This window comes from Euprymna scolopes, chromosome 29, assembly GCF_053919585.1.
Source record: "Euprymna scolopes isolate OS-2025 chromosome 29, ASM5391958v1, whole genome shotgun sequence".
Lineage (NCBI taxonomy): Eukaryota > Metazoa > Mollusca > Cephalopoda > Sepiida > Sepiolidae > Euprymna > Euprymna scolopes.
The window spans coordinates 16,783,084-16,802,397 of record NC_136510.1 but is presented as its reverse complement, the minus strand read 5'-3'; the positions used below and the strand labels follow the sequence as shown (position 1 = coordinate 16,802,397).

General features: G+C 35.8%; 1 protein-coding gene across 2 annotated transcripts in view; it reads right to left on the bottom strand.

Moving 5' to 3' along the window:
- Positions 1-18,535, bottom strand: part of LOC145252510 (UBX domain-containing protein 7-like) — a 45,474-nt gene extending 26,939 nt beyond the window's left edge. Inside the window, exon 1 of one of the 2 annotated variants that reach the window (XM_080112014.1) lies at positions 18,385-18,535. In XM_080112014.1, coding sequence (XP_079968140.1) covers positions 18,385-18,448 — 64 coding nt within the window. In that variant the 5' untranslated portion in view covers positions 18,449-18,535. The remainder of the gene's footprint in view (positions 1-18,384) is intronic. The other variant, XM_080112015.1, reaches the window with a different exon arrangement.
- Positions 18,536-19,314: the final 779 nt, after the last annotated feature.

The window sequence follows — 19,314 nt, the reverse complement described above, 5'->3', positions numbered from 1 at the left end:
CGTCCAAATACATGTGTCTTGTGACTTTACTGTTCACCATAAAAATTGGCTTCGTTTCTCAGGCTGCACAATCTTCTCTATAGCTCATTCCCTCACACAGACAGTCATGTTCCCAACCCGCCTCTCAGATTGTGATCACCAGCAAGCTTCACTTCTAGACCTATTCCTTACCACAGTACCTGAGAATTGTGTAACTAAAGCCCACAGTCCACTTGGACATGCAGACCACCTAGTGGTATCAGTAGACATCACACTTAAATCCCAACTCCAAGGTGAGGAGTCATTACTCAAAACGACAAGGTACTACAAAAGGGTTGACTGGGAAGCCATCAGAGAATATATCAGAGATGCCCCATGGACTTCTCTCTCCCTGCTGGATGAGACAACTGAATGGTGCAAAGCAGACATTGAAGCACATATCCTTACACGGATGTATTATTGCAAGTCCCCCCCCCATGGTTCATTACAGATTGTGCAGTTGCCATTGCACAAAGACAGCATGCACTCTGCTGGTTCGTACGTCATAAGTCAAATACAAATATACAAAAATTTATAAATGCTAAAATCATTGTAAGAGAGAAATAGCCACAGCCAAAAGAAGGCATGCTGAAATAACCAGGGAACGCATAGAATCTGTGTGTTCCCTGAAAAATTTATAATAGTGTAGCGAATAAAGAGCAATCAGTAAATTCTCGCGCTACCCAACAACCAAAAGGTTGCATGCATGGCAACCAAGAAGGCAGAACTGTTTGCCTGACAATTCGCCTCCCACTCCACCTTAGAGCCAATAAATAACTCCCTCCTAAATTTTCCTATGCAAACGAAAGCTACAACTGATGAGGTGAAAATCACTCCTTCATGTCCATTATATAATAAAAAACTTAGACACCTCCAAGGCGTGTGGACCTGATTTCATCCCTTTGTTTTTTTTTGTTTATATTTTACTAAGGAGTCACCACCTATCAAGGCTTGAAGGATAAGGGTTAATGAGTGTACAGTAATCAATGGGCAAATATCTTAGTAATCGTTAGCAGTGGAAATTTGGTCAATTGGATTACTTAAAGGGGACGGCTCATCAAAAAACTGGACTTGAAGACAACCATAATGTAGTCAGTTGAAAAGCAGGAAAATGGAACAGAGTTCCACAGGTATGCAGTTCTAAACTCTATTACAAATGCCTTGCTGAATCTTGCTTCCCTAATAGCTGGAAGATGATTTCTGTGGTACCAGTGTACAATAATTCTGATGAAAGGGCCGATCCTCTCAGTCTCCTCCCCATCTTGGCTAAAATCTTTGAGATGCTAATCAATCAATCACTAGTTCACCACCTTGCAAAAACTAATCTTGTTTCTGACAAACAGTACAGATTTAGGCTATGTTGTTCTACTCCAGATATTTTGACAGTCATCTCTGAATGCATATACCATGCACTGGATAAGGCAGGCGAAGCTAGGATTGTAGGCCTTGATATATCCAAGGCCTTTAACAAAGTCTAGTATGAAAGGCTGCTAATGAAAATTAAATCATACGGTATAACTGGACAAATACTAAATATAATTAGATCTTTCTCAGACAATATGACCATCCACGTTGTTATTGATGGTCATCCAAACAACATAACATTAACGCAGGAGTGCCTCAGGGGTCGACACTTGTACTACTATTATTCCTGATATTCATCAATGACCTCTCCGATAATATTGTATCCGAGATGGGTATATTTGCTGATGATACAACGCTCTATAACATGCATGAGGGAAGAACAGATGTACACAAATCCAAGCCAATGGCTGAATCTTAGAAAATGAATGTGGAATGGGGACATAAAATGGATGGTAGCGTTTAATGCTAGTATTAGTAAGACTAAGCTGCTTTCCTTTAACAATTACAAGAAGTCTCTCCAACTCATGACATATAAACAAATAAGTTCCTACCTGAGAATTCTTCCTTCAAACTCCTTGGCTTAACATTCACAAGAAATATGAACTGGGACAAATACATTGAGGACATTGCGAAGTCTGCTGCAAGGAAGATGGGCTCCCTCTATCTTGCTAGAAAACTACTCACACCTGAGAGTATCCCTTATCTTAACAAAGCCACCATTTGGCATACATTAAGTACTGTTGCCACATCTGGGCTGGCACATCTACCACTAGTTTCTCCCTCTTGGATAGGGCCCAAAAAAAGGGTCTCAAATCTAATAGGTCCCACTTTGTCAACTAGGCTCCAACCCCTGTCCCATCGCTGCTATGTTGCATCCCTGTACTTGTTTTACAAGAATTTTAATGGAATGTGCTCTGATGGAATCATTGCACTTGTGTCTTCTCGAAGTACATATACCCAACAAACCCGCTTAGCAGCAAAATCACACCCCTTCACTTGTTGAGGTTCCTAAATGCAAGAAAGCTTTCTACTCCAATAGCTTCTTCCCTAGAACAGATAGACTTCGGAATTCCCTTCCTGCTACTTGCTTCCCTAACTATACTGATATGCAGAAGTTCAAATGTAACATAAACCAACATCTTAATTGTTCTTAAGCATAGTCCCAATTAGTAGTCCCTTACGTCCAAGTGGCAATATGCTTTGTTTGGGGTAAAGGCAAATAAAAACAACAAATATGTTGACCTGAACAATTTAAAAACTGAACTGTAAAAAAAATAACTGAAAATTATTTTTTAATATCAGAGGAGTGCTCCTCCAGACAAGAACTGTGAACTTTCTCCAAATATCCATTAAAAAACTGAACTTTTGTAAAAGCAACATCGTCTGATGATGTCTCCAATTACTTATTACTAGTTGACTGAAACATAGTAATAAATGTGTAGCAATACCTAAATGTTGATGTAAAAATAAAAAGTATATCATGCTCTACTTTGGTATTGAGTACTTTTTTTGTATAAACTTTGTTAAACTCATTACATGTTTTACCTCTGATTAATATTAACCTGGAATAATCATATATATTTTAATCGATTTTCCACCCCAAACAAGGCAAAATGCCACTTTGAAGTAGGGGGCTACTATCGGGGACATAAGTTGCAGAGGTATTACGAAGAGAGATGAGTAGCAAGATATCTGTTCACATTACACTTGAACTTCTGCATGTCAGTACAGTTGAGAAAGCAGAATCTCGGAAGGGAGTTCCAAAGTCTAGCAGTTCTGGGGAAGAAACTATTGGAGTAGAAGGCCTTCTTACACCTAGGGATATCTACTGTGAAGGGGTGGGATTTAGCTGCTTGTCGGGTTTGTCGGGGGTATTCACATCGAGGGGGTACAAGTGCTTGTAGTTTGTCAGAGCATTCACAATTAAAATACTTGTAGAACAGGCAGAGGGATGCAACATTTCGTCGAAGCCTAAATGATGGTTCAGGACCTATCAGGTTGGCGACTCTTTTGAACCCTGTCCAGGAGTGAGAGACAAATATATATGTGTGTGTGTGTATATAAGTAAACGTGAGAACAGGGACGAGATAAATACATAGTTAGATGGAATAGATTCTGACTCAGAAACAGCAATTCTTCTCCCTTCGCCAGAAAATCGCTTATAGAATGTGAGGACTAAAGGACAAAATAAGGGAAGTGAGAGTTACACGGCCGTTGAAAATAAACCAATGTTCATCTTCTACTCTCATACATCTATGTTTTTCTATAATTAACTTTAAATATAGTTAAATAACTGCAATTAATTATAATTAACTTTAAATATAGTTAAATAACTGCAAACAAAACAGACTTTGAACCCCAAGGGTGGATGTCCTCTTCCCTACAAGCTACACATAAAAAAACGTGTGTCAATGAAAGCTGTGCAAGAAAAATAAAGTAGCCGTCTTTATAAACAAGTACATTATAGCTATAAAAAAAAAAGTATAGTTCAAGTTCATAAAGACGGAGACTATTGTTTTCTGCAGTTCTCATTTTGTTTCATATATAGAATGTAATTTGCTATGACTTGTTTTTATTAATCCAATATTTACACAGAGAAGGTGCTGAAATAACATTTAGAAACCCATTCTTAACATGGGGAGGAGAAGGTGTTTTGTAACGATTATGTATTTTCATCTAACAACTTAACCAAAATATACATATAAAACTTGAATTTAACTTAAAAATGCTACAAAAAAAATAGTCTGACATCTTCTCGACATAGGCACCATTATTACTTTAAATATGGTTTTAGTAAAAACATTAAGGAGCAATATCAAAACTCATTTTACTAAATAATTTACGTGATCGAAATAGGAGTTTCATTTATTTATTTAGTGCAAATAAGCTTTATTGTAACAAAACAAAAAAAAAGGACCTTATATCTCGATTCTCCAATTTTGCTGGAGATCTTAATCCATGTTTTAAAACCCTGTGTGTGTGTGTGTGTGTGTTCATATATATATATATATATATATATATATAAATATATTGTAATATAATAATCCACAATATGAATTGTAAATATTAACTGAATTAAAGGAATAAATTATAAGATGGTCAACATCATGAACTTTGGAATATAGTCTTGTCATTTATTCACTATATATATATATATATATATATATATATATATATATATATATATATCAATTCTCTAGAACTTTGCAGTAGTATAAAATATACACTTATCGCAAGTGTTTCATTCCATTGAAGGAATTCATCAGACTAACAGTATCGACAGGCTGACTGTTTGACATCTTGCTTGCTAATGTTAGTACTTCAAACACAACATCATTTTTCAGTGCAAGGGCCTGAATCTATATTTACAAAGGTCACGGTCTGGCAAACTATTATAATAATTCCATACTGTCAATCGTTTAGGTCAGTAGATCTTTCTAAGATAAGCTAATAAAACATAGATCAGCTTCTGGTATAATTTCTTCTATTTTATATTTTTATATGTTGCTGTAAGCAGGAATTTAATAGAGCAGGGCCATGTATATAAGGTAAATACTTTCCTAGAAGGGAGTGGCTTGCCTGGAGTGATATGTCCAGTCGTCCCATTTTGCTTATTGATGGCAAAAAACATAATAAAAATTTACAATCCCAGCATAAACCATAAAAAAGGTGCTCATTCAAATAAAAAAAATTAAAAATAAAGAAAATACATAAAAGTTTATATGATACACGTACTCATTACAAAACAAAAATGGCATATTCCAAAATTTCGTAAATCGATCAAGTAGTTATGCTTTTTAACTAAGAAAAAAAAAATTAATTTTAAGCGATTTTACTACTAAACTGTATTGAACATGAGGCTGATTTTTGAGCTCTCAACTTCAATTTGAGTTATCTCCCCTTATTTATTTCATTGAATTTCATGCCGGACAAAAACGCTACAACTCGCTTCGTCATAAAATTTTATTTTCGTGAATAAAAAAAAAACTACTTGATTAAATTCCACGATTTCTGGAATGTTCGTTCTGTAATGATTACATACATCAGACATTTCTGTATTTTCTTTACTTTCAATTGGCGCCATAAGTGTTAAATCGAATAAGCAAAAGAAAATGGTTATTTCCCTTTTTTTGCTACACTAACTCAAAAGTGAGTAATCAATATACATTTAATTATTTTTACAATTACTGTTTTCACGTCACTTCTGGTTGTCCCTCACCATATTAAAAATGTTGTTTCTAAATGTTATTTACAAAAGCCCTTCTTAAAATTGGAGGGAGTGGTGAGGCGACTTCCTTTATCTATTTTGTGCTTTCACCTAACAATCTAATAAACCAACTTTAACTGCAACTCAACATTCAGTGTTAAAATGACTTTTTAGGTTTTCGGGCATGCTGAAAACAAATATCACATTTAAGTTTGAGATAGACAAGTAGTTTTTTTTGGATATTAAGACTTATTCAATCAAGACACAGCCAAAAACACTGAGAAAAATCAAGTTGATTTTTTTTTTTTTTTAACTAATTACAATCTATAAAAATTCAATATTTCTGAAATTTTTTGGATTTATCCTGAAAGATAAAACCCTGAATTTTATCATTAAAAGCAAAATAATACAATACTTTTTCAATAATTTTTAATCTATATAATTATAAAACTCAAATGACCTTGTAACGGGTGTTGTAACCCAACATCCGGTTACGCATGCATAAATAAACATAAACCCATAACAGCGTAAATAAATAAACAAATCTCTGGACCGGTTTCATTCGAACAAACCGACGTCCTTAGGAAAGCGAATATCTTAAATTTATTGAATAAAAAACTTCAAGATATGGGAAGCAAATGCAAAACGAAATTACAAATAATATGTATAATCATCGACCTGTTTCATATATACGATATATATTATACTAAATAATCAACGCGACAATAAAACATATTGTTTTACTGTGTACGTTTTCAGCGTCCCATTTTTTTTACGTTTAAATTATCCAAATAAACAATTATTAATACTTTCTGCATTTTTTTTTTTTTACATCGTTCATTTCCGTATTCGTTTAAGTTATTTTAACACAATTTTCTTACAAATAAATCAACTTTAACCCGTTGACAATCATAAGAGCATTTTACAATGGCAATTTACCACAGCCTTCCTTTTTTTTTTTAAATTCGTTCTCCATTTTTTAATACGCCTTTCTTAAAAACATTCATACATTTTCTTCTACACTACCAACATAAATAAATAACCTCGAAAATGTTTTTTTTTAAAATTGCGTTACAAATAAATAATCAGCGTGACAATAAAATGTATTGTTTTACGGTGTACATTTTCAGCGTCCCAATTGTTTTTTTTTTTGCGTTTAAATTAAAAGATATATCAAAATTTGAATTTAACTAAGTATTATGGTATCTGTTCAGTGTACATTTACCTATAAGTATGGCAAACCACTTATAATTCAATGGCTGTAAGTTTTTTTTTTTTTTCAAAAATAAACAATTATAAACAGAACGCCTCAGAAATCTAGCTATATTCTTTTTTCATTTTAATATACTTTCATAGAAATGTTTCTGTTATATCACAAAAAACTATTTTCTTTACGTCACAAGTGTCACGCTCATACATTAATTCCATAGCTAATATAACATACTGACCCAACGGGTCACGGATAGTCTAATATTAATATAGAGATTTGGCTTTATTTTCATTATGAACACCGAGTGTTGCTAGCTGTTTGTAGTAAATAACTACGGAACCTTGAATCGTTCACTAGATTTTTTTACATAGGCATCACCACTTATCAAGACCCAAAGACCACTTGAGGATAAGGGTTAATGAGTGTACAGTAGTCAATTGAACAATATAGTAATTGTCAGTTATGGAAATTCGGTAAATTTGTTGACTTAAGTGGAACGGCTTATCAAGAACTTGTTTACATTGGACTTGAAGACAATCGGATTGTAGTCAGCTGGAAAGCAGGAAAACGGAAGACTGTTCCACAGGCATGCAGTTCTAAGAAAGAAGCTTTTTTTCATGGAATTTACGTTTAGGTTTAGGCACAGATAAAGAGTGGGGAGAATTATTGATAGTGTTTTCAGCTAGACGATTTGTTTAGTTACAAGGAGCATCAAATATAAGGTAGACAAAACACTCAAAAAGATAAGGTCAGTTGTGTTGTCTGCTGCAATCAAACAGTCACGTACAAATTTTTTGCTTTAAACGGTAAACAAAACTTTATATTTTTAAAAAATGTTTTTGAATTAATTAAACTAATTCTTTTTATGTTCAAAATAAGAGTTAAATGATTTGCTAAAACAAAAAACAAACAAATGAAGCATGTGAGGCACAGTGAAAGAGGCATAAAAATATGACTAAGTTCAGCATTTGCCCCCACCCTTTTAATCCCACAAGTCTCCAGGGGACATCAAATCTTGGTGAAAATGAAAAAACGGTGCAGTTTTAGGCCTTAACATATGTAAATTTGAATTCTGCACCATACAAAAATAAAGAAATGCCCCACCCCATTTAGCCCCAAAAGTCCCCAAGGCCTTAACATATTTAAATTTGAGTTCAGCACCATGCAAAACTGCTACATAGACATACACAGAAAATTTTGGACAAATATGGTAAAATAGTCCCAAAAATGGAGCGTTTTTATGAGCCTTAAAAGAGCCCTTGGGGCACACCCAAGAGTTATCGTGAAGTATAGACAAACAAAATTATATAAAAATCAGTTAGTTACAACTTTTCAGAAAGTTTTATAAAAATCCAAGGCATCAATTTTTTTTTTTTTTATTAAGCACAAGTGTCAATTTTAGCCATTTTAACTCAAAAGGCATCACTAGGAGGCAAGCAGAGTTTTCCCAGAAAATCTGTTTTGTTACATTTTTACTCATATCATGTTTAATGTTTGTGCAAAATTTCAAAAAATTCCAAGGCGTACTTATTGAGAAAAGTGCGGATGGACAAACGGACAAGCGTGAATTTATAGGTCCACCCTCCTTTTGTCGGGGGACCAATATGCAAAAATATTAGCATACAGGGTGGAACGATAAAATTGTTGCTCTAGAAAAGATGACATGATTCCATTTCTGTTTGATGAAAACCGGTTTTCTTTTTTTTTTTTTTTTTTGTTGCAGACCAGTTGTGTACAAATCCCAAGAGCAATAGGAGCCTTCTATCATGTCTGAAAGTGACACAATGTTCAATGAGATCAGAGATGTGCCGCTGTACAACTCATGCTCTCTACTGATCAAAGTTATGACAACAGGACTGTATAATGATTCGGAACATGGAAGATGAAAGATTACCAGTTAATAAGGTTTTAATTATCTAGAATCACAGATATGCAATCTGGAATAGAAGAATGAAAAATTGCTAAGATTTTACACAAAATAACAATGCTAATATGACATTCACCACGAGTAGAAAGAGGGAGTGGTTATGAGATGCTACACAAAGGTTCAAGTTCAAACATCTATTTCATAGATGATAGGGATGGACACACGAGTTCCGATAGGTTCTTATCAAGTGTTGTCTCAGCCCGTGCACAAGGTTCTTTGGACATACCTGATTCAAATAAGGCATCTGGTTGTAGAGATGAAGTATTCGGTGAGATACCAGAGTTATTATTAGTAAGTACTACATTTTAAGGCTTTGGGGTAAGTTAACGCAGCGACACTGGTTCCTCCTTTCCAGTTGGAAGTCTAACATGGGTGTATTGAGAGTTGCATTTTAGTAATTCAACTTTGTTGACAAAGGGTTCATACTTAAATGACCGTACGTTATGTCTCATGAGGACTGAACCTGGATTCAAAAGCCAACTGGAAAGAGAACTACCAGATGTTGATTTCTGATTATACTGGAATATTCGTTTGTGAGGTGTAACATTAATGGTATAACCTTACTGGCGGTACACAATAACGAAAGGATGGAATCCAAGGCATCGCGCAAAACTGATTCCCAATGAGAAATCTTTGCGACTTCAATATCAGCGGTATTGTTTTCCATAACATGCCATTTAAGTGTTCTACCTGAAGGTTATAGGTGGTTGTGCGGATCGTTGCTATTTCCTTTCTATGCAAAAAATCTGTTCGTTCTGATGAAAGAAAGGATGGACCTCTGTCAAAGTGAATAAAGAAAGGCATGGTAAATAGTGAAAATAATTGTCAGAAACAATTTATGACTGCGAGGACATATCTTGACAACGAAAGGCAAAGGGGAAGTGTGAATATTTGTTGATAACTGTTAATAGATATTTGTTTCAACTATTAGATGGCAGGATGCCTTTAAGTTAACATATGTTGCTGTGACAAACTTAAAATTAGTTGGATGAAAAAAAATCACGATTTGAATTCTACACAGACGGAACAGTTCCCATTAGTTCGTTGAACATACTCGATGGAGTAAGGGAGATTACACCGACATACAAAATTACACAATGAAACACATAGATCTTGTAGACGGGTTGAATTAGTTGAGGAGCAACACTTAAGTGTTCAAATGGCTGTGTTGTTTTGACAAGCTTAAAATTAGTGGGAAAGAAAAAAATAAAAATATCACGATTTGAATTCTGCACAGACGGAACAGTTCCCAATAGTTTGTTGAACATCTTCGATCGAGTAAGGGAGGTTAGGCCGACGTACAAAATGAGACATTCGTATGATGTCTTAATGACACAATGAAATGTGTAAATCTCGTAGACTGGTTGAATTAGTTGAGGAGCAAACCGCCTGAGATAATGTGTCTGCGGCTGCATTATCTTTCCCTCTATGGTATATTACATCAAATGTAAGGGCTGATAGTTTGATTCTCCAGCGTTCTACTGTCTCATTCTTTATTTTGTTTGAATATTCCAGGTCGTACATGAAAGCTACAGAGTGTTGATCTGTAATAAGTTTAAAGGCAGAAGCGATAAGGTAGTGACGCCATTTACACACTGCTTCTATGATGGCTTGTACTTCTTTTTCGACCAAAGAGTAATGTTGCTCGCTGACTAAAATAAATCAGGAAAAGAAAGCAACTGGGCAGCTGTTCTGATTGAGAGTAGCAGCCAGGGCAACGTCGGTTTCTATGGTAAGGGGAAATGTTGGGATCAATTGTCGTAAGTGAAGCGTGCTTGAATTCTTCTTTAAGATTGGTGAAATTCGCTAAGCAGGATTCAGGTAAAAAGGAAGACTTGGTTCTGTGCTAACCGTCAAATTTTATCTGAACAATGAGGAATCCAATGAGCATAATATGAAAATATCCCGACAACCCACTGTTGTGATTTAGTATCTTGTGGTGGAGGTAGATATCTCAAAGCGTGAAAGCATTCAGGATCTTGTTTTACAACTCCAAATGACACTTCATATCTAAAGAGGGTGACTCTTTGCATAATGCTCTTGTTTTCATTGAAACTTATGGTGTAGTTCCTGGCAGCATCTAAGAAACGATTAAGGGTTTCATCACATTCCATCATATTACGGCTGCATATATTGATGTTATCAACATATGCGAAAGTGTCGGCAACCTTCTCGCGTTTTATTAGATTGTCTATCGATCGTTGGAAACATGATAGATCGTTTCCAAATGGAATATGGCAGAATTGAAGTAGATTTCCACAGGCTTTGAAAGCAGTGGATTTCTTCTCTTCTTGTATTTGATGATACCAATTCTGCAAGACCAGAATAGTAAAAATGGAATAGCGAGCAATTTTTTAGACTAGTTCATCAATTCTTGGTAAAGGATAAGCATCAAGGTACGTGAACTGGTTGATGGTCTGACTTTAATCAATGACAAAACGCTTCTTGTGTCAATCATCAGTGGTTACTTGAACCTGTGCTCTCCAGGGAGAGTAAGAGGATTCAATAACACCGTCTTTTAGAAGGTCACGAATTTCGGATTGTATAAACTGCTGATGGATCGGTGAGCGTCTTCTGGATTTTGTAGCAATAGGCTTGCAACCAGGCAATAAATGTTCAAATAGTGGTGGAGAAACAAGACAGGATGTCATTACGGCGCATACAGAGAAGGGAGTTTTGTGACTCCCAAAAGGGTATTTCTACCTTTGAGTGTAATTTGAGAAAGTTTTAGCCAAGTAAGACATCTGAGCAAAGAGAAGAAAGGACTGAAAGTTTGAAACACGAGTAGGTAAACACTTTATATGCTAATGTCACATAGTAGTGACCTAATGTACTGCTTGATAAAGCTGTGGACGCCATTCATAACTTCCTACGAGAAGTTTACGTCAGCCAGTCATAAATGATGTTTGATGATATACAGCTTTCTGAGCTACCAGTATCCACCAGGATTATTCCATTCACTGAAAGTTTAATTATGGCTTTCAACAGACAATCAAGTGATGCAGTGGTTACAACGGATGCGATTGATGATTCACAAGCTGAAGTCACCTTCTTAGGGGAGCGATTTGATCGGCAGAATAGTTGGAAATGACTCCTCTTTCTGCAGCTTCTACAGGTTGCATCATGGGCAGGGCATTTAATTTGTGGATGTCGTTGATTATCGCAGAAGAGACATGCACAGAGTGATGAAAACAAAGTTTCCAGCCACAGTTATAGTCTTTGGTGTTGTTTCAAGTGAATGCCACATCATGCCACCTCACATCTTCGAAGTCGATTTGAAAGTCAACACCAAAATGTACCTAGATGTGTTGAAGAGTGTGGTGATCCCCTGGTGCAATCAGGTGGCCGCTGGCAGCAGGACTCTGTGGCAATCAACAAGCCCAAAGAAACCCAGGCTTGGCTTCAGGAGTGTTATGACTTTGTACCCTTCTCTCACTGGCCTTCGCTCCTTCCCTGACCTGAACCCACTGGACTACTTCGTTTGGTCATATGTTGAGAACATTACCAACGTGACCTCTCACAACACCAATTCCAGCCTGATCAACGCCATCTGCCGACTATTAGCATAGCTCCCGTTGGCGCTTGTGTAAAAAGCATGCTCCCAGTTCGGGACCCATATCGAGGCAGTGATTGAGGCTGAAGGCGGCTACATTGAACAGATGTCAGCTCTACTATATTATCAAGTTACCGGAATTGATTTTTTTAATAACAGTTTTAAAATAAAGCTGTTGTGTTGTTTTCTTTAGGGCAACAAAGTTATTGTTCCACTTTGTATTAATACCTGAATTTCAAATAACTCCATTTTTTTATGACAACTAAATAATATAATTGTCAGATGCCATCTTGATTCGTAAGCTTTTTTTAAACTATGGAAACCTATACCAGTTACAAAGAACTAAACTAAAACTACTTTGTTTTCTGATTTTTTTTTTATATCAATTATCAATTTGTGGTATTATATTTCAGGTTTAATATAATTTTTAGTCAGCTCTTATAATTTCCAAATTTTTCATATTATCCTCAAAATAAGAAATTAAAAAATATATTCTATCTAGAATAAATTTGTCGCGGCTTGGCCGCTAACAACAACAACAACAACAGCACAACAGACGACCAGCCATTGACAGCCTCCGCCGAAATCAGCAGTAGCAAGTAAACAACAACAACAACAACAGCACAACAGACGACCAGCCATTGACGGCCTCCGCCGAAATCAGCAGTAGCAGTAATATCAGCAGCCGTCACGTGATTCCAGAGCCCCGTTGTAGAAAAGAAATTTAAAAAAGACATCTTTTCTACAACAAAAACAAAACAACAAACTTTAATTTCCTGGAAAAACTTTGTGAAATACAAACAACGAACTCCTTCAGCATCGACTGTTTGTAAAGAACACATCCGAGAATTAATATTAACTGTTGTTTAGAAATAGAAACAACTTCCTGCCCGCTCCCGGTGACTAGCAGCCCCCTGAATATTTCGGCGATATTTTCACCGCTCGGCGGCTTGGTCTCAGCAAAGCTCTGCACTTGCTCACGGTTCCCTAACCGTTCGACGCTCGCGCAATTACTGTGACTCCAGTCTCTCTACTGTAGCAGTCCAGTCCACCACCACTACTGTGGCTCCGGTCTCCACGCCGTAGAAGTCCACCACCACTACCGTGGCTCCAGTCTCCACGCCGTAGAAGTCCACCACCACTACTGTGGCTCCGGTCTCCACGCCGTAGAAGTCCACCACCACTACCGTGGCTCCGGTCTCCACGTCGTAGAAGTCCACCACCACTACCGTGGCTCCGGTCTCCACGCCGTAGAAGTCCACCTCATCACCACAACTCCGTCCTCCATGTCGTCCGTACCTCTCATACACTGACACCTTTCTCAGTGTCTTTCCGATCTGAGCGCCCGTCCGTACCTGATGAACACTGAACCCTCAGTGTTGCCAATTCGTTCGTCCGTACCTCTAATACACTGACACCTTTCTCAGTGTCTGTCCGATCCGAGCGCCCGTCCGTACCTGATGAACACTGAACCCTCAGTGTTGCCAATTCGTTCGTCCGTACCTCTCATACACTGACACCCTTCTCAGTGACTGTCCGATCCGAGCGCCCGTCCGTACCTGATGAACAATGAACCCTCAGTGTTGCCAATTCGTCCGTCCATTCCTCTCATAACCTGAGGCTAACGCATCAGTACTGTCCCAGTCGGACCCAAGTCGACCAATCACCCGCACCAGTTACCACGCCGACTTCTCCGACGTCATCCCAGCATTCCAGCTTACGGCGAACCGATAAGCATCCCCCTGACAGAATACACCGGCGACGGATCCCGGACCAACGTCGCCCAGTGAGAAAAATTCGCATTTGCCACCCTTTCGTTTGCTTAAATAAAAGGCGAGACTTCGTCTTTAAACTAAACTACCCGAGTTTGTCATTCTTCTTTGTTCTGTTGTTTTCTTCCTTGTCCTTGTGTCTGATGTTTATTTAGTTGCTCGGTCAGTTGGCTAACCACCTTCAGGCCTCTCCAACAAATTCTATTATTTTTATAAATTGAATTTTATAATTTCATAAAATCATTTTCCATTTCTTATTTTCTAATTTAATAACAAGTGTAACACATTTTTTTATAAACCAGATTATACTTTATTTTTCCCCAATTTTGTAAAATAAGGTTATAAAATTGTTTTTTTTTTTTAACAGATTCAATACCTTATTCAATTTTGTTTGAAAATGATGGTCAAATGATCGCTTTTAGTCCATTTTGTTGAATGCTTGCCTTCGTATCAACATTTCATTGGTTGATTTGAGTCACATGATGTCAACAAACATGCAGACAACAATCTTATGATTTTGAGCGTTTTTTTTTTTTTTAAATGAGATTTGGGTGTGGATAAGAAAATTGTAGCGTCTATCTGCCACCATACTTAAGGGATCTCATGTAAACAAAAAATTGCAGAAACAATTATCATATTTTTTTTAAACTTCTACAGTAGTATATGTTTTTTGTTTTGGTATCAAGTTGTCAAAGAATTTTCTATTTAATAGCATATTGGCAACATTAAGCTTTCGAAAAGAAAATAATAAAATTTACTTTTAAAAATTTTCTGAATTTTTGAGATGAGGATTAGTTATTCGTATTATTTGAATTTATCGGACTATTGTTCTCATCTTGAGTGTAATTTTCACAACGTTTCGGTCAATGTAACCTCCGACTGTTTTCAGGTGTAACTTGTCGAACTTTGGAATGTTTCTGTTGAATGTGGGAATTTGGACGGAACTTCGAATGGAACCTTTTATTGACTTCAGAATTGCGAATTAAGACCTCTATCTAGTAATGGCTGACGGAACAAGAGAATGCTACCCCCATGAAGTAAAAAAAAGGTTCTTGAGTTTGACAAGATACAACTGAAGAAGGTCGATTACATCGACTGAAATGTTGTGAAAATGACACTGAAGATGAGAATCCAAACAATATGAAAAGTTTTAAAGTTGTGTTTTTTTGTAAAAATAATAAAAATGTATTTTTTTTTTAATGCTAATTCGAAAGATAATTATTTATAAGATTAAACGAATTTCACAATTCAAAAAACAAAAGGTGAAAGATTAAACAATTCAGGTTTTCATTCTAAAACTTTGAATGTCTTTATTTTTGCTTATTTTTTTGTGCTTGTTAAGATAGAGTCGACAGATCGAGTTTTTAAATGTGCCGTTTTAGGCAAAAACAACAGTACTTACTAATCATGTCGAAAATAGTAATATATATCCAAAAATTACGAAAATCTCTCGAGTAATAATACACCTGCTATTGTGCTTTTATTAAAAAAAAAAAAAAAGAAAAAAGAAAAAGAAGTCCATCCCATCACTATGGTCTTAAAAAAATCCGCCATTAAAGTTACCAAAAGGGAGATAAGTATTCTCCGGTATTCGCAATCTTCAAGTGTTTACATCCAGGGAAAATACAATTTTCCATGCAATTAATTTTCGTAATTTTTGGATATATTATTATTTTCGACATGACAAATAAGTACTATTGTTTTTACTTAAAACCACATCTTAAAAAAAAAAAAAAAAAAATAGATCTGTCGACTCTTAACAACAACCTTTTTTTTCACCCCTTCCATACAGAAAGTATCTGTCTAGGTGGGACTTTTTATCTTAAGGGTAAGAGTAAACAAAAATGAAGAATGGGCCGGGGGAGGGGAGCGGGAGCATGTATGAAAAACATGGCAAGTATTGGTGGGTGCGCATGCGCGTTACAAAACACCCCTCCCCACGTTAAGAATGGCGACTGTCACTGAAATTCATCACGTAATATATTGGGGGGGGGGTCTTATCCAGAAAACTATTTGCCTGCTCCAAATTTGAGAATGATATTCGTTTTCAGTAGACCCGAAAACCTATAAAAGTTGACAATTTTAAGGGTAGTGTTGAATTGCAGTTAAAGTAAAAATTTACCAAACAAAAGATCCCATTAAAAAAGAAAACCGGTACTTAACGTGGACCCTGCGTAAACGATGTTTTTATTTAAATACTGCTCCGTCAAGGCATATGCGCAAAAGGTTTTCTTTGGTTTATTTAATCACGAAAAATTTTAAAGGTACTATTTGAGGCCAAAAAATGGAGGGGAGGGGGCAAAAGCATTATTTGAATATGTATGAAAAAATAATTTAACAAAAAAAAAAAAAAAAAAAAATATTTACTGAAGAAAATAATAAAAAAAATTAAAATAAAATGAAATAAAAATAAGCACGAAATAAAATTATGAATCAAATTTACCCAAAGAAAAGAAAATTCAAAAAAATAAAATAAATGCACGCGCGATTAAAAATAAAGTCTGAGATATATACGAAGAAAGTGAAAGAAAACGCTTTGAGGGAGCAATCATAAAATAAAAACACTGTTTACGCAGGATCTACGTTCCCCGTGAAGTACCAGAAAATCAATGTAAAACACGAAGGAGCACCCGGAAGTGAAATAAAAACAGTAAACGTAAAGATAACACCACTTTAAATGATATTTTTGGGGCGAAAGTGGGGTTATGTTATTATATTGCAGATATTTTTTAGCCGTTTACATCTTAAAAATAAAAATTTAAGTAGAATCCCATTTTTAATTTTTGATGGGTTAAGGACTCGAAACTTACTTTTTATTCGACAATTTAAAGGCTTTCTAATCAATCTCGAATTTGTAGACAGTGTTTACGGCCATCACTTTCCTATTATTGATTTTTTAAAAAATTAAAAGAAAAATATCATCATGGTGCTCCTGAGAAATTCGATGTAAACTGTCGATTAAAACGTAATTTCTGGCTAGAATTCTAGTGTAAGAGAACAAAGTCCAGTATTATGGTTCGTTTGTGCTATTTAATTAAAGAAATCTGTCGAAATAAGTATAGATTCCAAATATTACGAAAAATGATCCAGCAGAAAAATAATTACAATTAAATATAGATCGAATTTATCGTATGTTTTGATGTGGAAAAGTTCTAAAAATCCAAGGGAGGTAACTGCAATCGATCAATTTGACAAAACCGCCATTTCACAAAACAAAATGTCGGGAAATTATTTTTTTTTTTTGTAAAAACTAGATCTAGCACATCTGTATTTTTTTTTATAATTTTTGGAATTTATACTAATTTCAACATAAGTAAGTTCGCAATAATGTTTTCACCTGAAGTGCGTTGGTTTCTTAATCTATTCTGCACAAGCACCCAAAATATTGCGTGTTCTTACTGCGCCACTATTGTATTATTGAACCACCCCTTTCATTATATATATTTTTTTAAAGTGCTGTTTTTCGTAACAAATTTGTATTATTTCTTTAGATTTCGTTGAATTCAGTATAAATAAAAAGGGCGCCAAAAAGGTAGTTCAATTATAGAATAGTGGCGCGATCGAGTTTTTTTTTTCTTTCGTTTTCGTAGCGTAATTGAAACGAAACCATTTCAGTTAGATTGAAACGCTAATTCTGTCCGAAAATAACTTTCTATTTGACAGTTTAAAAACTTTAAAATCACGACAACAGAGAAATTATGGATAGTCAGTTTTTTTTAATCTTTAATAAAAATAAAAAGAAAAGATTATAATAATGTTTACGTTGTACCCTCGTAGCTCTTGACATTAGAGAGTGATTTTGAAGCTTTTAAATTTGCGGATAAAAATTATTTCTGGACAAAATTAAAGTTTAAACAACTAAAGTCAAGTATTTGGGGTTCATTTGGTCTTTTAAACTAAAGAAAAACGATATTTATTGACCACGACATTCATTGTATCAATATACAACTCCAAAATATTCACGTTCGTTAAAAATGTTTTGAAATATCAAACCGAAGTTGTTTGTTTATGAAAATAAAACAAGACGGGAAATTTATAATGAAGAACTTAATTAAAATAAAAAAGATTTTTATGTCAAATTACAAACAGTGAAGGAAAAGAATTCATTTAAAATTCTCAAAAAACAAAAAACATTAAACGAAAATAAAAAAAATATATATAATGAATGAATACAACTTGAGGAAAGAAACGACGAAATGGTGATCATCATTCCACGTTTTACAAGTGGTGAATTATAATGCATTGTCAATGGAATTGGTTTTAGCTTGCGATATAAATGGAGAATGCCGGTTGATTACGCCATTGGCATGTTTTATAATAATGTTATCGTACCTGTAATTGAACAAAAGTGATCCACAGTGGCGCTAACACTTTTCTTCTTTCCTCTGGCCGCCATTTTGTGAATGGGCGCTAGATTTCAGAACGAGGCTAACGAACTGATATTTCCTCCCTTTTTCTCGCGGCTTTCCCGTGGCTCCCTCCTGTGGCCTCACTTCACACGCAATTGCTTATGTGAAGGGGGAAAAAGTGTCACGTTTTTAATCATTTTAAAATGCTACAAACACTAGGTGGGAAAAGAAGAAAGAAAATTAAAGCATAGGTTAATTTTTTCTTTTTTTTTTTTTTTAATTACATTTTCACCCCAAACAAGGCACAGTGCCACTTTAATGTAGGGGGCTACTATCGGGGACATAAGTTGCAGGGATACTATGTTGCAGGGCCGGTCGGCCAGAGACAATCGATCCAACAACTAACAAGGTAGACATGGGCAAAAAGTAAACAGCAAAAAGGTCAAAGAAGAATGACAGACACAAGTTGTTTGGTTAAATACGAGGGTTCGCCTTTTATTCTCAAAGGAAGCGAAAAATCTTATGATCTGGATGCTGGTTATCTGGAAGGTCGCATGTCACCAGAGGCTAAGGTCTGGAGGGATGGAACAAGTACTCTAGACGTAGCGTGGTTTAGAGTTGCTCGCTGGGTCTGGAATGATTGACTGGACGTCAGGGCGATCCAGAACAGTCAGTGGACACCGAGAACGTAGGGTCAGTGTTAAAGAACGGACGACACTGAGAATGTGGGGTCAGTTTTAAGGAATCGACGACACTGAGAACGTAGGGGTCAGTGTTAAGGAACGGATGACACTGAGAACGTAGGGGTCAGTGTTAAGGAACGGACGGTCGGTAGGGAGTCAGGTGCAGGCGAGGTTGCAGACTGAAAGAGCAATGTGCATGCAAGGTTGCAGGCTGAAGGAGCGAGGTTGCA